We start from the raw sequence: 26,828 nt of genomic DNA, 5'->3' as shown, positions 1-26,828 counted from the left end.
AGTTGAGCAAATATAAAAAGAGCTAAACTTTGGCAAGGTATATGTAAATTTATGAAAATAAAAAAATAGGGAAAAAACTTGAAATCAATGAGAAAGAGTCAGAAAGAGAGGGGGTGGGAGATAGAAAGGAGAAAGATACTAGGTCATAGAAAGAAAGAACATAACTAGTGGTGACATTTTGTGAGAAAAAAATGAATGATGGTAGGTAGATGAGAGTGAAATTATATTTTTTGAATGTTGAAAGAAAAAAGTAGACTCAGAATTCCATATCTATGGAAAATACTCTTTCTAAATGAAGGGGACAGAAATCATTTTTTTGATTAATAAAAGCTATGAAAATGTGTTGCCTGTAGACCTCCCAAACTTGAAAGGGTGTCTTAGTCTGTAGCTAAATAGTAAAAAATGGAAACTCAGTTCTGTAAGAAGGAACAACAAGATCCAGATATGACCCTTTTCCAGTTTGGTTTGCAAATATGCATTTTTAAATTGCTGTAGACATTTCCCAGTATGATAAGAGCTGACATAAGGACAAAACTGTCCTCTACTCCTTCCTACAGAGGACAGAGATTAATTCCAAAGAAAAAAGCTGGAGCCCTTATGAAATCACTTCTAAAACTCACCAAACCACTGTGTTTTTCAGTTTTGTAAACCAACAAATTTCCTTTTAATATAACAAACACACACACACACAAAAACACTTCCAACAATCTTAAGTGACAGCAAAATAAAACTACCTCCCTGCAAAAACAGGCTGAGGTATTTGTGATATCTTGCAGAATATTTTTTTAAAAATCAGTATATTTATAGTATAGTACCTGCATATTAATAGGAAATTGCTCTCTATTTTTAATGTGGGCACATTCAATATCTTTTATCCATAGATCTAAAACTCAAAAAAAATTTTTTTTAAATTAGTTTGGTTGGTGGCAAAACCTGTCCTGACTTGAACTAATTTGGTCATACATCCTGACCTATGCTGACTTTAAGCTATTTATGATCCTTATTTATTTCACTGGGTTTGAAGATGTTGCTGTTTCACTGTAGAAACAGCCCCATGGTACTGTGTGTTGTTAGGGGTGTGGTCCAAGGTTCTGAAAGGCATTTTGTAGAGGCACACATTACCTTTCTTATTCAAGAACTTATAAATCCTGAAAAACACCTGGTTTCAAGTGAGGAAATGTAAACTACATTTGTTTTTCTTCCTCTTTTTAAGGAAAATCTACGATCTACCTTTTTATAATAAGTATATGCAACTTCAGCAAAATGAAAAATAACAATTGAATAGTTATAGTTCAATCTATAGACTGAAATCAAGTTCTTGTTTTTAAGAATGTAGCATATAAATCATCAAAAGCCAAGTTGCTTAAACTACTAATCCAGGACACCACAATTATATTTTCCTGACAGCACTTACATTGCAAGGGCTACTGCTAATTAGAACTGCTCCCCATGAGCTGAACTCCAGGTATGTGGGTGACCATGTATGGTAATGGTTCTTTTAGCAGTTTGCACTCAGGAACAGAACACTATTGCTCAATACCATCCAAGTAAAAAGCAATTTCTACAATGCTGCTGAATAGATATATGAGTGATATCCATATAGCCATTTCTCCTGTTTTTGGAGATGCAAATGGTATAAACTTGATAACAGTTGTGGCCTATAATCTTTCTTCTTACTGTATAAAATATGGATATTGTATTTGCCCTATATACCTGATAAGTCTGCTCAAGATTAAAGGAGAAAGCCTATGTGATCCTTCCTTAAAACTACAGAAAATGTAATTAATTTTACTCTGCATGGTATGAAATTGTATTTCTTTATTCTTGTTCTTTGCCTCTTACCATTTATTCTTCTTCTATATGAGTGCTGTACTTTAACTTATAATGTACAAACAAAAGAAATCCTTCAAAAATTACCCCAGATTGGTCTATGACCTGTCATTAAAGTTCTCTTTGTTTTCTTGCTTCCTCCCACCTTACCTCCTTTTCTCCCTTCCTCATTTCTTTCTCTATCTTTTTTCTTTTTATGCTTTCAGGTTCTCTTAATGGAGTTTCTACTCAAATTTGGGCAACATTGTAAACTAATTACATGTAGAGTGCTCATTGCCTGTTTCCTCCTACAGCAACAGGAGCTGTATGAAAGGAGAGGCATTTATATGTTCTGCTCATTATTTATGTCTAGTAAATGGGGCATATGTTTTTTTTTTTTTCTTGGTGAGTGGAGCCCTCTCTTCCTGAGCCGCTTTCCTGCACTACACTCTTCTGCCATGATTTTCCACCACACTTTGGGGTTCAGAGCAATGGAGTGGGTCATCTATGGACTGAAACCACTGAAACCATGAGCCCCAAAATACAGTAGTGAAAAAGCTGACTAATGGAACAATATATATGATATGTCTCTATGCACCCATTTCATGCTAATGACTAAACAGTACATTCAGTTTTGCAGACACTATCTCATTTATCCTTTTAAAATAAGCCCACAAAATAGGTGGAAATGGGGAAAGGAGGCTTAGAGATGTTTGCTCAAGGTCATGCAGCTGATAAATGATAGAGGACAGTATTCTAGCCAAGGGCCTTTGAATACCAAAATGCTCCCTATTTTACCCTACAGTTTACCAAAGAATAATATTAAAATTCATCCTAACAACTTATTCTGTATTTAACATGGTTTTCGAGAAATCCCAACCAAAATTAGAAATGGTCATTATGAATAAAATCTCTGAAAATTTTAATTACATACTACACTTTCACATGTTGACCTAGAATTCTACAGGTAAACACAAACAAGCTTATAACCCTTACTGCAATGGAAAGTTTCAGTTCTACTTTTAGGCCAGTTAACTGAAAAGTAGACTTCTATGATGAAGTTGCAAAAAGAATCTGAAGACCAATAATACTACTTAACTAGTAATTAGATAATGAAGAGTGGCTGAATTATGTTTTGATTTAATTGAGGCACAACTAAAAAATATGGAGCAGAAAAAAATGTCCCCCTTTAAAACTTGAGCTTATTCTTTTATTTAACTGTGGTGTTTGTCCTCCTTAAAATATCTGCTTGTTCTAACACATCAAAGTGCTTAATAAGTTTAAAATTAGTATATTTGTGTATTCTGGTTCTAGAAACATTTTATCTCTAAGGTTTAAGAAAAACATTATGATATTGTATCACCTCAAGTGATAATCCATTACCTTATAGGTTATTACAATTATTTCCTGTTGATATAGCTGAAGAATCCTCAGAGTCTAAGCAGTCACTAAAATTTATGTTTCGGGATTTTATAAATTAATAAAAGCTACATAACACACATTTCAGGATTTTGTACTGCACTGCATCAAGCAAGGCTTTTATTTAGCTTTCCATTTTAAACAAATCAACTTACCTTGAATAATGCAAATATACTTTGCAAGACTTTCCTGATCCTATACAGGCTACTACAACTAAATTTCCAAACATGCAAAACTGGGGTAACACTTTCTATTTATTCATCACTGTTTGGGGAAAGAATTACTCATCCAAGATTATTGAATTATATGACCACTGATTAACCTATTTCCCTGAACCATTTTTATCATAAAACAAACTTCTCTTCATTAGTTTTCAAAGTTTAAATCCCATTGTATAAATTATCCTGGGATACCTATGTTTCTGGGTGCCCAGATAAAGATGATTTACCCTTTCTGACTATCTCCCAACCACCGTTTATTAGAATTTTAGTTAGCACCTTCTGACTTCTGTCTATTCAGATCTCTATTTTCATGTGGAATGGGATTCTCAGTGTTACTAGTGTCTCACAGAACATGACAGTGAGGAAAGTAGCATGTTACAAGAACACTCAGATAGGATCAGGCCGCATCTGATGATCATGACAACTGCTTCTTGCTGCCTGCTACTGTCTTTTCTCAATGTCACCATGAAGTTACTTTCTTTTATTCTTCGACTATTTTCATGATCACTCCCTGTCCATCTTTGTGGAAAATACTCTTCATTTTCTCTCCCTTAACTGAGCTCTCAGGGTTAAGTCCATCTCTTCCTAGCCTCATAGTGTGAGGTCAGCACTGCCAGGGGTTTCAGCTATCACCTTTGTTATATCTCTGATCTCTAGCACCCTCTCTGCTGAAGAGTATCTGCAATGACACCCTCTTTGACTTATCTACTGGATAGTCCAACAAATCTTCAACCCAAAGTGAGGCAGAGTAGAGCTTGAATTTAATTTCTTATTTCCAATGGCTTCACAGTTCCAAGCAGGCAATTTAATGTCTCAAAGTCTTAGTTTATACAACTGTAAAACAGGGATAATAATTTAATATCACTGGGTTTTTTTTGAGGTGTTAATGATGAATTTTAGGTGATCAGTTCAGTCTTTGATGTATAATAGGTCAAAGGAAAGAATAGGCGTGTTATTCAAATAGGAATTCATTACTGTCCAAATCTATTTGCCAATTTTCTATTACCTTGATCAGCCAATGACATTTATTTCTACCTATTTACAAAACTGTACATTCACAAATCAAGCCCAAATTAAATCATTTGGTATCTTCCTCCTCCTACATAGTTCTTGAACCAGAAAATCCCTCTCAACTTTCTGTTCCCATATCCTGTCACAGAACTCGTTTCATTCCTATGACATACAAAAGTCTTCTTTCCTGTTTTGATTTAATATATCCTCCACATCATTGCCAAATTGGTTTGTTTAAAATGTGTGTGGGCACTGTCAGTCATACTCTAGAGTGACCCTAATGAGTCACAGCCTGTATAACTCCTCCTCTTGTGTGCAGGTAGAACATGTGGCTTGCTTCCAACCAACAGAAACATTGCAAAGGTGGCCAAATGCAGTGGCTAACACCTGTAATCCCAGCAGCTTGGGAGGTGTAGATAGGAAGATCAAGGCTAGTCTCAACAACTTAGCAAGGCCCTGTCTCCAAAAAAAAAAAAAAAAAAAAAAAAAAAAGATTGGGGATGTGACTTAATGTTTAAGCACTCCTGGGTTAATTCCAGATACCAAAAAGAAAAAGAAAAAAAAGGTAATGGTATGTCAATACCACAATTATTGAAGGAAGAAATTCTGCCAGCATTAAAGAAGCAGTCAGTTTTGAATCACCAATGAATTCATCCATGTGGAAAGGAACTGTGGGTGGTCTTAAGGAGCCAAGGGCCTCATTTCTGTGACAGCAAGAAACTGAATTTTGCCAAAAACCCTTTGGATTTGGAGGAGGACACTGAACTCCAGGAAGAAATGCAGCCTAGCCTACACAGACTGCTACCTGTGAGAGGCCAGCTCAGCCACATCTGTGGAGACTGCAATATGATAAAGCTGTGTGGTTGCAAGTTAATAATAATGTGGCAATTTGTTATGCAATAATAGAAAACTGTATAAAATATGTCAGGCAACCACTCCAAGGCTCAATAGACATTTATTGAATCAGATTGACTTGTCTCCTTCCCTGGGATGCAAGATCCATACAGGAAAGTGATATTGCGATTCTTTATATTTCATAAGTCTTGGCATCCAATAGGCTCAATAAACTCTAATGAAATATCAATAGCATGGTTGTGACACATAACCATCATATTCCATTCTAATTGTGAAACAGATGAAAGAAACATCACATTTTGCACTAATCAGTAAAGGCTTTCACCAAATCTTTAAAACAGATAATTGATTAATCTTTATTTTAAAAATTATTTAGAAAACATCAATCAAGCTAAAATTTAAAAGCTAGTTGTATTAAACAGATTATCATCGATTTTGTTTTCAAACAATGCTAATTTGAAATCCAACACAGATCTCAGTGTACTAGCATCAAAGTTTCTAGAGATTGCACAATTTTCTGGGTATTCTGGGGGAATTTGCTTCTTTGTCTTTTCCAGCTTCAAGACTACCTGCTTTCCTTGGTTTTGATTCCCTTCCTCTATCTCCAAGTCCAGCAAAGTCCCATTTCTCTAACATGTTTTGCAATGTCACATCTCCCTGTGGTTGCAAAACATCATGTGATTTGACTGCACATGCATACAATTCTGAAAATTTCCTTATCTCAAGGTCAATACCATTAAACATATTTGCAAGTCCCTTTTGCCAAGTGAAATAACATGTCTACAGCTTCAGAAAATTAGGTGGTAGAAAATAAATTCGGGGGTAGGGGTTGTTATTCTGTTACCACATTAATGAACAAGAAAAATAAGCATACAACTATGAAATGTAAAATGCATATGATTCTAATGCCACAGACTTACCTCAAAACCTCCAGTTTCTTTTTGTTCCAATTTACACATTTCACATTCTAAAATGAAACATTTCCTTCCATTTCCTAGAACTTGAACTTTTCCCAGTTCAATTAAAAAAAAAAATTAAAGCTGGCTTTCCACATAAACCACGAGTACAACTGACAGCTATAGACCTCCTACGGGCAGTCACAGAGAAGGCCTGGTCTGGCTGTGCAGGAGGCTGAGAGTTCTTCTTGTAGGGACAAAAGCTGCCAAGTCAGCCTCAGGGAAACTTGGCAGCACATCAAGAACAAAAACATAGTGTGGCTATTTATTCTTGACACACAGACAATAGACTTCATAAATTAGTCTCTTCAGGCTAGAAAATTGTCTTACATTCATGTGAATACAGGGCTAAATAGAGGCAACACACAGGCAAGAGATTTCACTGTAGTTGTACTGAAGTCATCTAGAGAAATATGTGATTGTATAGAAAATGAGCCAATGTCACAGAGCAAATCTTTGCATCTCTCCTGCTAAGTGGCACTATGTCCTTGCAAGATCTTCTGAAATCTTCCAAATCTATCAACTAAATAAACAGAGGCATGACAAAAGAGTTTTATGTGTGTTTTGGTGAAAAATGTAAGAAATTTTGGACACAGATTCAAGTCCCTTTTTCGGATAAATTTTAATGTGCAAAAACTCGGTGATTCATCTGTTTTAGTTAGCTTTTTCACTGCTGTGACCAAAAGGCCCAACAAGAACAATTAGAGAAGAAAAAGTTTATTTGAGGGTTTATGGTTTCAGAGGTCTCAGTCTATAGATAGCTAGCTCCTTTCCTTGGAGCTCAAGATGAGGCAGAACATCAAAGTAGAAGGGTGTGATGGAGGAAATCAGCTGGGAATGTGTCACCAAGAAGCAGAGAGAGAGAGAGACTTTCCTCACCACACAAAACAAAACCCCAAAGTCATGCCCCCAATGACTCTCCTCCTCCAGCCATATCCTACCAGCTTCAGTTCCCTCTCTAGTGTGTTTCAAGGCAAAGTCTGTCCGAATCGTCTCTTTAATCTTACAAGATGCAGTTTGTTATCATACAAGACTTGTTGACAACATGTAGACGGGTTAGGTGAAGGGTATCATTCAAACTAAGGAATGCCAATGTGAATGCTGCACGTCATCACATCAGAAGTGTATCTTGACATGGGTGATAAACAGCTTATTCATTGTAAAATGAGAAACAGAAATGAAGTAAAATCATTAATGGAAAAGGTCGTAAAGTAGTGATGGCAAGTGAGGTAGTATATGAAGAGGATAAATGTTTAAACTGTGAAATTGGACTGATTTGTATTGTAGCAGTATCATTTATCAAATATCTATGTGACCTTAACTCTATCAGAATGCAGTGCAGGACAGTAGGTGCAAATCATTCACTCATTCGTTCAAATCATCCTTATTGAGTGATGGACTCCTCTAGGTACTGTCTTTACAGCATTGAAGATAAGCACCAGTACCACCCACCACCCAGCCCATTCCACATTCTTACAGCTCTTGATAGAGTACTTACAAAGTGTTGGAAGAGATAATTCTTATACCTCCAAAAGTTAGCATTATTATATTATCCCACCCCAAAAATTCACAAGCTTGAAAAAGTATACTTTATTACATTATAAGAATAATAAAGAATAAGTGGATAATCTGAGCAGTGTGGGAATACTAAAAACCATCATGTTGAGATTTTACTGTTCTTGAAAGAAAAGATCTCTGAGGAGTGGCATAAAAGGAAAAAAATTGTTTTTTGAAACAATTTTTCAGGGAGTAATCAGATACTTAATTAAATTAAGTTTTTAAGGTCAAATTTAAATGAGAACATTTGTCTCTGCACTAGCTTTCACTCTATGGGCTCTCTCTTTCCTTCTTTCCCTCCTACCTTCCTTTCTCCTCCTCTTCCTCCACCTCTTCCTTCTCCTTTTTTTAATTTTTTTCACATATCCCTCTTTGTTACTCTTCTGCATGATCAAACAGTCATGACACCATGATTTGTCATTTTTCTCCTGTCAATTCAGCCATCATTTCACTCTGTTCCACTAGTACTGCCTGCTGTGAAAATTTCTGTAGAGTCCATGGTAAACTCAGAAGTTTCCAGATTCTGCTTTAGAAAGCAGTGACCTGCAATGTTATTAAAAACCAGTGACTTAAAATAGATTTTCCCCTTACTCCTAATTGAAGGGGACATCTAGACATCATCCTGACAGTCATGCAAAGGTTCCAACTGACAGTGTATATACATAGTAATTATATATACATATATATGTGTGTGTGTGTGTGTGTGTGTGTGTGTGTGTATGTGTAAAATCATTTTCCCCAAACTCAAATGAACTACTCTAGCTATCAAATTGTACATGGAGTATCTTAGGGAGTTCTTTAAAAATCAGAATTCCTGGCTCTGCAGTTCATTAACTGTGTCATTTTAAGAGCTGCACTGCCAGAACCACAAGTTACTAGGAAGCTAGTTATCCTCTAATGCTGCAAGGCAAGCTTTTTAAAGCTTTAGTCACATATGTGGCACACAGTTCAAAACTCAACACTTTCAAAAGGCTTACTGGAGCCAGCGTTCCAACTTAATCTTCACCCAGTTAAACGGAAGCTAATAAGAAGCTTGAAAGAGCATATACAATATAAGAATTTTGGCAGAATACCATACATGTCGACCCTACATTAAAAAATCATAATGATACTACTAAATCATCCTAAACCTTTAACACTCATTCACAAGAGTATTCTCACTCTTTCATCAAAAGCTACATGTCATTCTGATTCATATATTGTGCTAAAAATATAAATTTGACAGAATGTGTCTGAACCTGACCCAGACGCTTAAATATTTTCATAACTCCAGAAGCAAAAGGAAAATGGGCAAAAACCTCTTCACAGTGCAATACTGTCTGCTCTGAACAAATGGCCTGGATGTTAAATAGTAGGTGGCAAAGTTAAAATAGAAATGCTAATCCTATGAGAGCTCTTGCCTGCTGCTTTATAGCCCTTTCTAAAGATATAAAAAAGAAGAAGGAAAGGCAGAGTGAAAGAAAGGAAAAAAAAGAAATTTAACAAATATCATAGAATAAAATAAAACATATATATATATATATATATATATGTATATGCATATTTTCAACCTGTGATCTTTCTTGAAGTAGTAGCAGGAATGAGTGAGAAAATAATTAAGTATTTTAGCTTCTAATTTGAATTTTAGTAAAACAAAAAAATTTAATTCAAGATAAAACAACAAATGTTTATTTTTGCAAAACATTATGAATCCCTGTGTTACCTCTACATTATTCGAAAATAGCTTCTTTAAGAAGGTTTATTTTCCTAAAATATTACAACTATCAACCAAAACAGAGGTCAGTAAAGTTTTTTCTGTACAAAGCCAAGCAGTGTATATTTTAGGCTTTGCCGGCTAAAGGTCTCTTGTGGCAACTACCCAATTCTGCTATGGTAGCACAAAAGCAGTCACAGAAATTATGTAAGTGAATGGGCAGTGCCATTCATAAGAGTTAAGGAACAAAGCTCCCTCCCTTCCTTCTTTGTCCCCACTCATTTTTTTTTTTTTTTTTTTTTTTGCTTGGCATCTGGCAGCACAATCTGAGACAGTCTGATGAGAGTGTAAATCCAGGTTACCAGCATGTCAGACTCAGCCACAGTTATACACTATAATGGTATTGAGCAAATTGTAACATTTACAAGCCATCCAGCCTACACAACTACCATGGAAACCGTGTGAGCTTTAACATCATTCATAATATTCATTTCTGCATACGGTTACGTTATATCCTACTTACATTCCAATGAACTGTCACACAAGTTTTTCCTGTGGCATCTTCCTGGACTACTGAGGCTTTCACAGAATTCTTCTGAATGTCTCATGATAGTACAAAAGGGATGTTGGAATAGAAGCTTCCTACATTATGGCCATATCGGAGCATCATCATTTATTTATAACAGCTGGAGGGCTCTCTTGTACTTGGGAATTTGGAAACACCCAAGAAATGCTTTATTCTTCCATTTAAATACATAAATCTAAGAAATCCTGGGATGATGATGTATGATTCTTACAAAAGCCATTTCAGAAAAGACTAAAAGTTTCTCTTTTAGTGACAGGCAAGGACAGAGAATTCTTTTGGGAAGAAATCTCACCAGCAAACCAAGCACTACTTGGGCAGCATATATTATATATCAATATACTTGGTGGTAGAGTTTCAGGTTAACTGAAATCACTGTTTTAAAATTAGAGTGCAGTCTGACATGACAATATGGAAAGGATCAATGGTTAAGTGAGTTACCATCTCTCAGAAAGATGCTGTTGGCAGAGGCACTGTCATGGCACACACTTTCCTATTAGGATAAAATTCCCAAGACACTCATGAGGCTTTGCAAGTAATCATTAGCATGGCTTCCCACTACAATTGAAAACATATGCCTAAATACTGTTTTTGAAAATGACACAAATGTTTAAATAACAACATAAAAAAATCTATATAAAGGTGCCAGAAACTTATGTGGTAAGAAAAGCCAAAGAATTTGTGCAAAAGCATGTTTCTTACTGTCTTCTATTTGAATAAACATTGCTGAAAATTTAAAAGGCTTCAACATTCCATCCATGAAATCTACATATTTTATGTAGATTTTATGAAAAAAAAACAATCCAACTGTGGCATCAAAGTCCACCTGTAAGACAGACTTCAAAAGAAAAAAAAAAACAATCTTCTTTTCTAGGTAATACAAGACATTAGGGAGAGGTAAAATGCAATTACCACTTTGCTTCAGGAAAGAATATTTTTTAAAATTGCAAACTCCATATTGGATGAACTGAGCTTAGTCTAAAAGCAATTTACATAGTGACTACAATTTTGGAGAATGTAGCTTATATGCAAGTGAAGATTAGCTTTCATGGGCATTCATGAATTCCTTATATTTCCTAGGTAACAATGAATATAGTTATGATTTCTATTTTATCTTGACAAATATTTATTGAGTTAACCAGGTTCTGAGATATACCTAGAGAGAGAGAAAGATACATCAAGGAGAGAGAGAAACTTGAGAGGAATGTGCAGTTGTGAATACCAAAATGGGAGAATGGATTAAGTGCTGATTAGAAAGTCTTAGAAGATAAATTGAGTTTGAAGCATGATGTTTGCAATGTTAATGGGTTACACAATGTGTGTTATCTACCAGTAAATTGTAAATTCAAATGTTGAGCTTAGAAAATGGCAAGGACTAATGATACACATTTTGGAATGAATAGATAATTGAAGCTAAATGAATAAATGAGATGGCCAGGTAATATATAAAAAGAAGAGGACCATGAACACAACCTCTGGGTATACACACAAGTAAGAGCAGGAGGAAGCCAGCTAATGGAGAAGGGGCAGCCAGGGAATTTGGGCTTTACATAATACAAGGCTTAAGCAATAGGCAAAGAGAGATTCTATACTGCCAAACAATGCAAAGAAGTGAGAGATATCACATTGGTTAGAAGACTGCATTTTCTTATTATAAGAATATTCAAGACACAAAATCAGCAATCAGGTAGAGATGGCAGTAGATGAGATATACATATCATGTTATATCATGGCACAAGGTTTCTAAGCCAAGTTCAGTGGAGAATAAAGTGTAGAATAAAGTGATTAAGGATTTAATTGGTACCAAAGGTCATGGAGGTGGCAAGGTAGTAGGAGTAAAACTTGAGAGTAGAGTGAGACATCAGTATTATGGGGAAGGGGGATTATTCCTTAGCTGTTGAGCAAGCAAAGAGGGGACCAATGAAATCTCAGGTATACTTAAGCATGAGAGAGGACATCAAAAAGCACATTTTAGAAGATTCCCGGTTTCTGAAATTTCAAGTTGAAATTATGTGAGGATGAAAGACTCAAATCTGGGATTTTAGGTATAAGAATAAAAAGTGATAGAAAAAGAATGTAATAAGTAAAGTACAATTTGAAAATTTTATTTATCCAAGAAAAAGTAACCAAATTTAAAAATTGAAGTCAGAGTCTAGGTCATCCTTTTTTGTGTGTGTGTGTGTGTGTGTTATTAGGGACTGAGTTAAGTCCCCAGTCCTTTTTATTTTTTGAGTCAGAGTCTTGCTAAGTTGTTTAGAGCCTGGTTAGGTTGCTGAAGTTGGCCTTGAACTTGCAATCCTCCTGCCTCAGCCCCCCTTCAGGATTACACATGTGTCACTGCACCTGGATAATTAATTTTTTAATTCAGAATGTATCTTCCATAATTGCTAGATTTTATAATGATTTTTACAGATGCATTTTATATCTATTTCTTAAATTAGAAGAGAAACTAGCATATTTCTTGGAATAGTTTCAATATTACAATAAGACAGGTGATGAGATTCTATCCTGGCCTATAAGGTAGATTAGGAATGTGTGAAATTCTATCATCTATGACAACATGAATGAACCTAGAAGACACATAAAATGAAATAAGCCATGCATAGAAATATATTTTTAATCACTGACTGACCAGCAAACTGAGGTTGTTTCCTTTGTATAGTGGTTCTCAAACTTTAGGGTCCATCAGAATTACCATGAGAGTTTGTTAAAATGCAAATGGCTGTCTTAGAATTCCTGAGGTGTGGCCTGAAAATTTGTATTTTGAAAAAGTTCTCATTTATCATGATTTTTCTAATGTGAGGATCACACTTTGAAAATCACGGTTATAAAACATTTACTGCACATTGTTACATATCATGTTAAATCTCTGAACAATAGTACTTTCACTCCTATTAAAGTGACAAATTAGAATTCGTGGATGTATTAAAATCCTTAGCAGGAAGAGTAAAGCAGGTGGCATCACTCTACCAGACCTTAAACTGTACTGCAGAGCAATAGTAACAAAAACAGTGTGGTATTGGCACCAAAAAAGCTTGGTAGACCAATGATACAGAATAGAGGACACAGAGACTAACCTACAAAACTACAATTATCTTATGTTAGACAAAGGTGCCAAGAATATGCATTGGAGAAAAGATAGCCTCTTCAACAACTGGAAATCCATATGCAACAAAATGAAATTAAACCCCTATATCTCCCCATGCACTAAAATCAACTCAAAATGGATCAAAGATTTAGGAATACAATCAGAGACCTGCGTCTAATAGAAGAAAAAGTAGGTCCTAATCTCCATCATGTTGGATTGGCCCCAACTTCCTTAATAAGATTCCTGTAGCACAAGAATTAAAATCAAGAATCCGTAAATGGGATGGACTTAAATTAAAAGTTTCTTCTCAGCAAAAGAAACAATCTGTGAGGTGAATAGAGAGCCTGCATCTTGGAAGCAAATCATACATCATATGTCATACATCAGAAAGAGCACTAATCACTAGGATATATAAAGAATTCAAAAAGTTAAAAATCAAAAAAACAAATATCTCAATTGATAAATGGGTCAAGGACCTGAAGAGACACTTCTCAGAAGACAATGTACAATCAATCAACAAACCATGAAAAATGTTCATCATCACTAGTAATCAGAGAAATGCAAATCAAAACCACTTTAAGATTTCATCTTACTGCAGTCAGAATGGCAGCTATTATGCATACAAAGAGCAATAAGTGTTGGTGAGGATGTATCAGAAAAGGTACCCTCATACACAGCTGGTGGGACTGCAAATTGGTGCAACCAATATGAAAAACCTTATGGTGATCTCTTGGAAAATTGGGAATGGAAGGAACCACCATTTGACCCAACTATTCCTCTCCTCAGTCTATACCCAAGGGACTTAAAAACAGCATACTACAGGGACACAGCCACATCAATATTTATAGCAGCACAATTCATAATAGCTAAATTGTGAAACTAACCAAGATGCCCTTCAATAGATGAATGGATGAAAAAATGTGGCATATATACACAATGTAATATTACTCAGCAATAAAAGAGAATAAAATCATGGCATTTTCAGGTAAATAGATGGAGCTAGAGAAGATAATGCTAAAAAAATCCCCCCAAAACAAATACTGAATGTTTTCTTTGATATAAGGAGACTGATTCATAGTGGGATAGGGAGCAGGAGCATGGGAGGAATAGACAAACTCTAGATAGGGCAGAGGGGTTGGAGGCGAGGGGAGGGGGCATGGGGTTATTTATGATGGTGGAATGTGGTGATCATTATTATCCAAAGTACATGTCTGAGGACATGAATTGGTGTGAATGTACTGCATATACATAGATATGAAAAATTGTGCTCTGTATGTATAATAAGAATTATAATGTGTTCCACTGACATATATAAATAAAAAATTTAAATTAAAAAATAAAATCACCATACTAATATTTTCAAAAAGCCTGAGTTAAATTAACTTCCAAGTATTGTATAAACCATGTTACATATCATCCTCAGCACCTTTAGAAAATGACCCTACCTACTTACTGATTGAGAAGTCACAGAATTGGCTTTACTTCAGAGGAATACATATCCACACTTAAAGTTTCTTCCTGCCCTAATTTGATTCATTACTTCTACATTTCACCTTAATATTGCTAGGAACTATTCTAGATGCTGTACATATCAACTCTTTTAGTTCCTCATAACTCTCTAAGTTACTTCATTTTATTGGCTCCATTTACAAATGTGGAAACCAAGGCATAGAGAGATTAAATATCTCACTAAAGGCCAGACAAAAGTAAGCACTGGAGTCTTTCTAGTTTTAGTACCATGGTGTTAACCTATTGCCTCTATTATTGTACACCTCTTGAAGTATGGCTTGAGCTCCACTACTTACCCGTTCCAAGAAACAGGACATGGTATCTACCATCCGCAGCATTCACTCGATCCACAGCAATCTTCGTATACTTGTAGTCAGTGCCTATGCGGACAATCAAAGGCCGCCTGTGGATTGGGTAGATGGAATTGTACATCAGAGGATGGTTCCGAATGAAAGTGACAACATCATCAGGGAACTCCTTGGTGGTTCGCATGGTGGGCGTAAATGCTCCTCCTGGGCACTAAAACAGAACAAAACAAAATATATAGAGAAAGAACCAAGGTAATGAAAATGGTTACTCTGTTTTAGTAATAATTGAGATCTCTTTTTCAAAACATTTAAAGCTCCAGTTGTTTAAAGTGCACTTGCTATCCACTTATAAAATAAAACTATATACATATATATAGACAGCTATGGATACAGATATATATATATCTGCAGAAAATTAGTATCCAACATGTTAAATTTGATCATTGAATGAAGCTAAGTCCACATAACCTACCCTATTTGTTTTCAGAGAGGTGCTGTTGCCATAATATTTACTGTCTTGATCTGTCATTTTTACGTTTCTTATTTTTCACCCTGACACTATCATGATATAAAAACCAAAATTGTGGACCAAATCTAATGGTGCTGTTGGTTAATATCAATTAGATGGCCATTATGAAAGTCAATCAGTACTCACACATGTAAGAGTTTTGCTCCATCTGACCTCTAGTCTTAAGAGGTGGTGATCTCAGAAGTTGGAACTTAGGTTAGATATGGTAAATTAGACCTGAAATTCTCCTCTAGAAAAGACTCTAGTCATGTTCATTTAATGGCCTTCAAGCCCCTACATGACCTGGCCTGGGCCTGCCACACCTATTGTAGTTCTTGCTGTACTTAAACTTCCAACATGCTTGCCCTCCCGGGTTTTGGCTCCTGCTATTGTTCCGCACTGGTCATACTTTTCTCCAGCCTGTTCCAAGGCTTTCTCTGTGGCCTCATTTAGTTATCAGTTCAAAAGTTGCTTCCTTTAAGGTGATGACACACAAAAGCAGCTCCCCCACTCCATCTCTACCATCTATCTCCTTACCCTATTTTTCTTCAAACTCTTTCCCTAACAGTATGTTGCATATTAACTGCTTGTATCTCTATTATCCATTTCTCTCTCTCTACAATGTAAGCTGTGTGCTGAGAGTAACTGGATCTATATTGTTCATTGCTCTCAGACTTATAACAATAGTGGTAACAGCAGATATTTGACCAAGAGGAGTTGAATGAGTGGACTATATGATTCATTCTATCTAGCCTGCAATTTGGGTACAAGTGCTATATGAAACAGATTCTCAACTCTGCCCAGGAGAAGAGAGATTTAGAGCATCAGTTTCAAAGGGGCAGACAGAAAGCAGTATTGAGATCTAAAAACAGACCGCTGGGCAGCTTCGGCAGTCTTGGAAAGGAACCCTGACAAGGGCTTCTGAGGAGAAGCTTCCTAAATGTAACATTAACCAAGGCCAAACTTTAGAGTAGTCTGGGAGCTGCTGAAGCTTGAAACTTAAACTCCCTCATTAATTAGGAGCTGACTGTGACGTTATATGAGCATTGCCGTTGAATATGATATTTTAACATACATAAACCTTATTTACCTAACCTTATTAAATGCTTGACAATATTTCTACTTACAGAAACAAAAATATTTGAGATTTTTTTTACTTGAAATGCATATCACTCCTGTTGTAGTTTTCACTATCCTCATTACAGAGTTTTGGAGTAAAAGGGGAATAAGAAAGCAATCTTCCTGATCAATAGCAGTGGGTACAACATCAGTAGTAAACTGCAGAATATAATGGGGGCTGTTACCAACTGGACAGTTATACCTTAGCCAAAGGTGGCTATGTTCCCTTATGATCAGCTATGACTCCTATTCAGGAACATAAACCTAGTGCTGCCAGGATTCACAAGAAGATAGAAATGCAGAATTCTGTGTGAAATTTGCCAAATCTTTAATTGTTGACTCCGTTAAAAAGAAAAACAATTTTGGGGTTCAAACAAAACATGACAACCTTTAGGTTGAACCCTTAATAGCTATATAATGGCATTAGTACTTTTGGGTCAATGTTGCCAGACAGACTAGCATTTTCAAATACGTTATCAGATTACTCCTGTGATCTCACTTCATTTATTTAGTATCAGCATGATACAGTTTTCACACTAACTTGACCAACTGGCATTAATAGAACTTTTTTTTTTTTTTTTTTTTTTTAGGACCAGTAAATATAGTTCTCGTTTTCAGACAAAGACTCAGGGAGAAGTTAAATGGCTTAACAAAGAAGACATAATTACGCAATAATAATAAGGAGCCTCATGCTCCTTATTCCATTTTCTGTAGTTAGTATCTTTTTCTTTTAAGGAAAAGCATCATATTTAAATAGACATATTTATAAATTCCCCACAATGAAGGGCAAAATGTGGACAAAGAATTTAATGAGAGGTTTTTCTAATCTGGTAGATGTGCTCCATAATTCTTTACAGTATGGAATTATGGGTGTCTTCTACTCTCATTCTTCACACCAAGTGGAAAAAGGGAGATACATTGCTTACTGAATGAAAACATGGAAAGAACAGTGCATGGGCAATTTAAATGGTTCCAGACCTTCATAAAACACCACTAATTACTGCTTGCTAGGCTGAGACATCTCCATAAATATTTGCAAGCATTCTCTTTTGTAAGTTCCGGAAAGATCCAAAGTTAGCATATATTACTAGGCAGTTTTGATCATTTCCAGTTAGTACAGATTGATGTATGAAGAGCATATTAAGTTATCAGTATCTGATATCTGCTCTTTACTCAAAGATAATTGAAATTCAGATACAAATTATTTCAAGATTGCTTAAGACCACAGTTTTAATAAGGTAACCCCACTAAATCAAATCAAATACATACTTCGAATTCAATTACTTCCCCCTACATTTGATACTTTTGTTGTATAATATTCACAATCAACTTCTTTCTTAGGAACAATGTCTCCTAGCATGAGTTTATTTTTAAATTGACAAAAAGAATTAATTTTTATAGTACTTATTTATTTCATTAATTCATGCATAAACTGTGCAGATAAGTTGTAAAATGATGGATACAAATGGTGATGAGAACAAAAACATATTACCCTTTGTGGACTCTGTCTGGTAAATTTGGCTCAGTAGAACACTCCCAAGTAAAAATCAGATGTGATTAACTTTCTCCTCATCTTATGATAGAGCACATGTGTTGAAACTTCCACTTAATGGAACATCCATAGTCTATCATAAAATAAAACCCTTTATCCATTAATTAGGCTGGTGTGTCATTCTTCAGAAGGTTTAGTTTACTCTACAAATAACCAGTAAGCAATTTTGGTTAAACTGTTCCTTTAAGTGTTTGCTTTTATTCAGTCCTTCTTTCTATCTTTCTATTTGTCAGCAGTGATAAGCAGCATTTTTTCCAGTAACGACATTTTAAGTGTTCTTAAAGTGTTAGATGAAATGCTATAAATAATCATGTTAAGGAAGTATCAATAATGGTTGTCTTAACTTAATTCTTTCCTAAACTCCTGTGCCTTCTGATTCTCCACAATGTTCTCCTAAAGTTCACATCTATTAAAGTTTTCTAATAATATAGTTACATATTAATATATGTATGTGGTCATTCTTTGTACATCTTCTATTAAAAAATGAATTTGGATATGCTCAGTACGGGACGGCTAGTAAGAAATTGCTGTTGCTTTCTAGACACAACTTCTCAAATAACAAATTCAAAGCACAACTACAACTAAGAAACAGAGGAATAATATGAGACAAATACAAAATAAATAACAGAGCTTAGTTCAGGATCAACTGTTGTATATATTTAAGAGTCAATATTTTTTAAATGAACTTAGAACAGTGGAGAACTTCAGGCTGCCAAGGTCAGTGCAGAAGTTTAGAGATGAGAACACAAAGGTTGAAGTATTTAGGGAACTGTATGTAATTCCTGGGGCACTCAAGCAGATGGTTCTGCTACACTTATAAATACATATTAAAATTGAACACTTTTATTAGGTTCTTCTTTAAAAGGATATGCAGTATATACAAAAAAACTATCTTCTGCAGAAGGTTTATATATGTTGCAACAGAATAAAGTAATATGTAAGCTGGGCCAGGGAGAGAGCCTGCAGTCTTTGGCTGCCCTTCCCAACATACCAAAGGTGTCTTGTTTCTTCCACAAACTTGAATTACTTATGGAAAAACATTGTGACAAAATTGGCAGACTTCCTCCTACTGACTTGAGCTTGCTGGTTGGGCCTCTGCTAACACTACTATCAGCTCTGCTTTAAAAGAAGCACCTACAGGGAGCATTAGAATGAGGGTATAGGATTTCTGCCAGTGTCATTTCTCTAAGAACACAGTCATATATTTATGGGGTTGACCCAGCAACCAGACTACTGTGTCGGGAAATAAAGTACCATGATCACAGTCCACCGTTGGCTGGGAGGACTTCAGAGGCAGCATTCTTAAGCCAAGAGGAGACGAAATGCTTTGGGGCACTTGGCTGCAGGTTCTCTGGCTACATGAGCAGGAAGCCCAGGCAAGAGACAGATCCTGGTCACTCTGAGTCAGAGAGCTGACTTCATGGTGTTTTGCTCTGTGAAGGGTGGAGGGACCAAGTCTTGAGGGAAGGATGCTTTTCCAGGAGGAATGCCAGAGGTCACTCCTCCACCCTGCCTTTTTTATTCCCTCAGGATCACTCAACTGACAATTTTTTGATTTAAAGGAGCTGTTCTGGTCTCAACACCAGATGTAAAAAACCACATTATAGAAATATGTCTGACATATTGACTACTCCCTTTTTCATGGAGTCTGTTCCAGATGTGTGTCACTAAGCCCTGGCTTATTCTACACTGCTTCAGAATGGAGAAGAGCTAAAAAAAAAAAAGAAAAGAAAAAAGAAAGAAAGAAAAAGGAAGAAAAAATGAACAGAGTGACTGTTAGAAGAACTTTCTAATTTAGCATTGGTTTGTTGTGTTTTACTAAAAAGGGCTGATCTCTTTGCACATTTTGTAGAATGTTTCCTTCCAGACAAGAGTGGCTTTTTTCATTATGAACCACAGTACTATTCTTATGGTAAGGTAGCTTTTAAGTTTCCTTGTGGATAAAGAGACTAATGAGAGGTGAGGACAGAGATGACTTTTCTTCAGGAAAACAAACAAATAAACAAACAAAACATAAACCCTGATTTGTAGCATTTGCCAATTTCCATGGTGTAAATGCTCCCATCATGGCCAATTTCAAATTATTACTATAAAGCTGGGCATGGCAGTGTATGCCCGTAATTGCAGCAATTGGGAGATCTGAGTTCAAGTCCAGCTTGAACAATTTAGCAAGACCCTGTCTCACAATTTAAGACACATAAAAAGGTCTGGGGATATAGCTTAGTGGTAAAATGATGCTAGAATCAATCCCCAGTGCAGCAAAGAACATAAACAAAACAAAATTCAAACTCAAGTTACTATGGTGATGTTCTTAACTAAGAAGAGATGCAGGTAAAATAATATACTTAACATAATCTGTTCTTTGCAGTGGATACAAGGTGTCTCCAAAACTCTCTAAAGGAAGACCTGAAGCTTCAAACCCTGATTTAACCAGCATAGTCATCTTTCTTCTGTTTTGTTGGTTTGTCCCAGGGTTTCAGGGTTTCTCCAAAAGTTTTTGTTTTTAGTTTTTGTTGTTGTTGTTTGCTTGTTTTTGTTTTTTGATTGTTGTTGTTTTTAGTGGAGGAGAAAAAATTTTTTTGAGTTTATAAATCAGATGCTCCTTTACTAATCCCATATATACATGTTCCAAAGAGTCATTGATTAAAGTATATTCAGTAACAACTACCTCTTAATTGTCTGTACTAAGATGAAGCTATGATTAAAGCAACTTCAAAAATATGATATGTCCGTGAGTATGGTATCAGTGAGCCTTCTGGAAATGAAATACTGTGAATGGAATAATGGGAGCCTTTCACTTGAAATGGGATTTGGAAGTTGCTCAGCATTTCCCCCCCTCCTCTTTTCTTTTGTCATCTTTAATTTATCCAACTCCTCAACTTGAGGAACTCTTAAGTGGCTATCTCAGTTCTTTCTTTTCCTTGCATTATACAAAATAAACAAATGTTTTATTCACCTTCTTTTGAGCTGTGAACATAAAGGAGAGACGATTTAAAAGAATATTGTGAATACTATGATATGATGCTACCAATATGACTATGACTTTTAAAATTGTAATGTTTTGAGAAATAAGCAGCAATTCTCATAATTTTCCCAAATTAAAAGTTAATGATTCTACATAAAATACATATCAATGATTTTTTCTTTGAGATGCTGGAAAGGAAACTAAACTCAAGCCTCTTAATTTTAAATAAATAGTCTCCTTAAATGTATGAAAATAATTTTTCCTATTGAAAAGAAAAAACTTACAGCACGATAATTTAAGACAATGAGAAAATAAATAAGTAATACATTACAAATACACTCTAGTAACATAAAAATAAAGTGAATCAACAAATAAAAATTACATGGGGTAATATCTGAAAGTATATTGTTAAAGGAAATTTCAAGTTAAAGTAAAAAGAAAAAAAAAGTTTGTCAACAAAATAGTATGCTAGCTATCTTTTTTAATTTAAATCTTTCCCGTCCTATAATTTATAATATTATTCTAAGAAATGCAGAAATATTAGAAGATTATATTTCTCTTGAATGTCAACTGAATAACATCTTTCAAATGATGTTCTATATGACATGTTACAGATTGAGACACTAATTGTTATTCTAGAAAGCAGCATAATTATAGCACTGGTGAAAAACAAACAGTAGAAATTTTTTAACCAAGTCCCAGAAAAAAGTTCAAAACTGGTCTGCAAATGCATTGTTTATAATTCAGTTGGAGAAATTGGTCTTAAATGTATCCCTTACTATTATTAGTATTACATGATACAGAAACATCCACATGCTTCAAAAACAGGTGATTTCTTAATAGAAAGTTGAATATGGTTAAAAAGTTCTAATTTACATATTGTTTTGTACTATATAACCATTTTATTTTATTATACATACAAAACATTTGTCTTAGGAAAATATAAGACATAATTTTTAATTAAATACATGCCTAAAATTCGAAATATCTCCCTGTTATCTCTAAATTAATTCTCATATGGTTAGTCCTCATTAAAACAGATGAGATTTTTTAATACAGGAAACTGTTGTGAAAATCAATTACCATTCAAATCCTTAGGTTTCCACTGAAAAGTTACCACTTTCAAAGTTACATTTACTGTGCCATTATAATTATGAAAATTCTTTCCTGTATGCCTTGCATAGTTATTCTGAAATCTTAATGAGATCTTGTTAGTAATAGCATTTACAAAAAATATACAGAGCATTCTGTTACATATATGACATATTAGTTAAATCCCAAATCAGAGAATCCTTGAGCTGAAAAATTATAATGAGCATACCTAAGTCTATATTTATATTTAGTAAATGTCAACATGATATTCAGATCTTGTTCATTTTTTTTTTTTTTAATGCATGATGACAAAGAAACTTTTCTGGATACTTACAGTTCCAGGGCGAGGGTATGGAATCCTCCCCTGATAGGAAATCAGCTGATGATTAGGCCCTTCTTTGTGGGCAAAAGGCCCATTAAACACAGTCTGTATATCAGATAAATGATACACACACACGGCTGAACCTTTAAAAACTGAGCTGAAAATAAAACAGAAAGAGTCCATGTTATTTTAAAAATGTATTATAATTTGAAAACAATGGTAAAGTTTGTGAAAAAAGGTTGATATAATTCCTCATGGAAAATTTGAATACTATGGTGCACTATGTGTGAAGATGAAAAACTGCTGTTTTGAAATAAGGCATTGATACATAAAGCATTAAAATATTTAATTTATCCATGGAAGTAATGGATATTAATAAGTTATTGAAAAGTTCTCATTGTTTCTGAAAAAATAGGATAAACAAGCTTCTAACTAGTTTATCTTAAATACCACCAAAGATTTACTAATAATTTTGTTTAAAAATATTAATGTGAATTATTATTTAAATGTGAGAGTGTTCTCACATGCTATACTGAATAATAGTTGAAAAAGCCTAACTGGTCATTATTTATACTCTTCCTGCTATTCACACACACAAAAAAGGGGGATCTAAGAAAGATTTATTAAATTTCCTTTAGTCAATAAAAATATCCTAAAATTTATTTGAATCCTTACTATGGCATATTGACTGAAACCAACACTCCTCTGTCTCACATATTTATTTGAAATTAGATTCCCAGTGGAAAAGGTATTGTGTTCCTATGAAAATAAACAAGATACATCATTATTCAGTAGCATTAATAGTCTAAAATTATAATTTTGAGTTTTTCAATATTAGAGCTATTGAGCATTAGGGAAAAAATAACTAGGGAACTGTTCTTCATCTAATTAAAATTTCTTAAGAATTTGGTTATCCTTTTCTTTGTTCAGTTCTTAGTGAGTTAAACTACTGCTTTGCTTGAAAAAGAGTTTAAGCACATCTTGAAGGACATCATTTTTGGACATCTTAGGAGGTGAACATAAATGATTTAAAATCAATAGTTTTTGCAATTTTCTTTTCCTTTGAATAGCTCATGAAAGTTTAAAATTATACCATGATTTAACCCTCTCAAAAAAGAATGCTAAAACCATTAGATCTTTGTTTTGTACTTGACTTCTGATAAAAAGGACCAAACACATCCTGCATTGGTTAAGTAGTCACAGCTGGAGTATAAGGCTGAAGTCAAAGTAACGTCTTTAGTTTAAAGTTAATAAACAGAAATATGTGCAGGAAAGAGTGAGAATATGAGAAACTCTTGAAATATTTAATAACTGGTATGGGCATCCCAAAGAACCTAGGAAACATTAAGTCTATTTGGAAATATATAAAACTATGTCATATTAACATAAAAACAGTTTCCATTCTTGTTACTTTCTAAATATTTGTCACCATATTGATGCAGAAAATTATTTTGATAGAAATGACAAATTTTTCCCAGATTTACTAAAGTATAATTGCATACAAAAAACTGCACATAATTAATGTATGCAATTTGGTGATTCTGGGCCTAAGTCAACACGTGTGTTACCATGGCCACCATCTAGATAAGAAATGTATCCATTGCCTACAACAACAATGCCAAAAGTCTTACTGAAATCATGAGTGTTGAGGTTATTTTCTCAAAAATAAAGTAATGTTATATACTTCATTTCTACGGTGTCATTCATATTTTCATTTCTTTGAGAAGATAGCTTGTGATCATTACAAGTACTCTGTACAGAATATTTTGAAAATATTTGTTTAGATCAAACATGTTTTGGTAATCTGAAAAAAAGTAAATAAAATGGGAGGACTGCATCAAAAATACTATGGAAACATAAAAGGTGAAGAAAAGAATGCTTTCATAATAACAATTCTGTTCAATAAAGTTTAGTGTTAAACTCACAAAATGTAATTTTTAATAATTACCTTGATGTTGTAAAAATGCCATACACTAGTGTTGTCCTTGGATTATCAGTTTCCAGCAGAAACACATCCTCTATAAAAAGGAAAATGTCATTCTTTTAAATTTCCCAAATATTAATTATTTTTGTTTCAATTATTTAAAAAAACAGAAAATTTCAACTATCGAAAGTACTCTGAAGAAAGATATTCCTGGATCATTTTTTATAATTTGGAAATAACTAAATGGTAAACACATGGTAAATTAAATGTTACACAGACACTAGTCTGAAGACTAGTCTCTCTCTGGAAAACATGCTAACAAAATAATATTAACTGGAAAAAGACACAGTGGTATATAATATAGATTATAACCATGTAAGCCATAAACTATATACCAAAATAGAAGAAAAGATCAACGATGAATGTTCCTGAAGTAGCAAAAGCTAAGGAAATCTTCTTGTTGATTTTTAGCTTCTGTAATTTTCTAAACATTCTTTAATGATTAAATATTAGGTTTTTTTTTATTAGTTGCTCAAGACAATACAATGATCATACATTTGATACATTTGATTCAAATGGGGTATGAATTCTTATTTTTCCACGTGTAAATATTAGTTTTTTAAATTAAAAAATATTACAAATCTTAATTTGTTTTTAACCCAGGGTAAGAGATTAGAATATGAAAAAACTCATAGTGACTTTTTAATATAAAATATTATGGCCAAAATTGACTGTGATATTTTTATTTAACGAAATATTCCTCCATAAGACATTTAAAATATATTACAGCAATGAGAAAGGTATGTGTATCAAAGTACAGTAGTCAGTAATAACATGAAATTAAATTTCTGATAGAAAATCCCAATTAATTGCAATGTAGCTTGGATTTAGTGACAATTTTACAAATATGATACTTGCTGATGAATATAAAAACAGATGTATTTATTTTAAATTAATAATAAATTTAGAATTTTCTAAGAAATAAATTAATAAGCACTAACCTTTCTATATGTGAATAAATGCTGACAATGTCTAGCTCTGGTCAAAATAACAACACTGAAGCATGAACACTTGCAAATAACTTGGGGGAAAATAATGAGTGACCAGACTATGTCACAAAATGATATTTAGAATATTTTTGTAGAAAAGTTGATACAGAAAATATTGTTGGCATGATCAACTAAATGAGTTTTGAGAACAACTATTTCAGTTTTAAAACTACTAGAACCACTGAATTTTTCTATATTGTAATAGAGTTTGTTATTTATCTTATCACTTGCCTTATAATATGAGAATAATCAGAGTTTACATTTTAGTGAAGACAAAAGAAAGGTCATTTAAAAATGGCTCTTATAAAAAATCACATTAAGATGCATACCAAGTTACTTCTTTTAAAGAGAACTGTTCCTTGGTAGAAAGGAATCAGAGTGTTCATTTTATTTGACCTTAAAGTATACTCCTCCTCATGCTTGGGATAATTGGTCTCAAGGTCAATAGCCCAGCTAAGATGTGAGCACAAATCTATTTTCTACTCTTTTCTTTTCTACATTTTTCATTCAAATTCTTTCTGTCCATTGAGCTACAACTGTAAAAATGTGTATCTGTATTCCTATCAAACTGATCTTAAATCAGAATACCAGATTTTCTAATGCATGAAATACATATTCATTTGCAAAACCTGAAACATATCATCACCTATACAGAAATCATATAGGTTCACTCCCACATTTATACATATACACACATTCATTCACATATTGTAAAACTAAATGTTTCAGCAGTGCCCTTGAGTAAACTAGATTAAGAAAATACTTAAAGAAATTTATGAATGTTATCCACATCATTGGTTTAAAATGGCATATTTTATTTATGCTGAAAAGATCCATGGAAGATTCACCCTTTTCTGAAAGGCTATTAAAATATATGAACCTTACAAGTTCTCTGACAGAAACATTGTTCAATCTCACACCTAATTACCTAATTCATCGAAGTGTGTTTCTGGGCCATCTTCATCTGTGACTGAACACACCAACCGCGCTTTTAAGAAGGTGGTCCACTTGTTGACAAGGCTACGCAGCCCACCAGTGTCATTCTAAAATCATTTTGAAACATAATTCAGATTTCTTCAGAAAATAATGAAGTGCATTATAAATTCAGCATGGACTCTGATTACTTCAAGATTTATTATAATTTGAACAATGGGAAAGTTAACCATATTTTTCCATTAATAAAGGAAAACATTTACTATCTAGAGTACCTTATAGTACCTTATAGTTTGTCTATATTCTCTTATAATATGGAATCTTCTAGAAATTAATAAATTAGAATAATAAACTT

General features: G+C 34.1%; 1 protein-coding gene across 1 annotated transcript in view; it reads right to left on the bottom strand.

Moving 5' to 3' along the window:
* Positions 1-26,828, bottom strand: part of Sema3c (semaphorin 3C) — a 159,499-nt gene that overhangs the window by 27,828 nt on the left and 104,843 nt on the right. Inside the window, exons 9-12 of the mRNA XM_005340671.5 lie at positions 26,469-26,583; positions 24,516-24,585; positions 22,580-22,724; positions 14,998-15,220 (exon numbers count right to left, since the gene is read on the bottom strand). Of these exons, the coding sequence (XP_005340728.1) occupies positions 14,998-15,220; positions 22,580-22,724; positions 24,516-24,585; positions 26,469-26,583 (553 nt within the window). The remainder of the gene's footprint in view (positions 1-14,997; positions 15,221-22,579; positions 22,725-24,515; positions 24,586-26,468; positions 26,584-26,828) is intronic.

The sequence above is a fragment of the Ictidomys tridecemlineatus genome, chromosome 2 (assembly GCF_052094955.1).
Source record: "Ictidomys tridecemlineatus isolate mIctTri1 chromosome 2, mIctTri1.hap1, whole genome shotgun sequence".
Classification (NCBI taxonomy): Eukaryota; Metazoa; Chordata; class Mammalia; order Rodentia; family Sciuridae; genus Ictidomys; species Ictidomys tridecemlineatus.
This window is presented reverse-complemented; position numbering and strand designations above follow the sequence as displayed.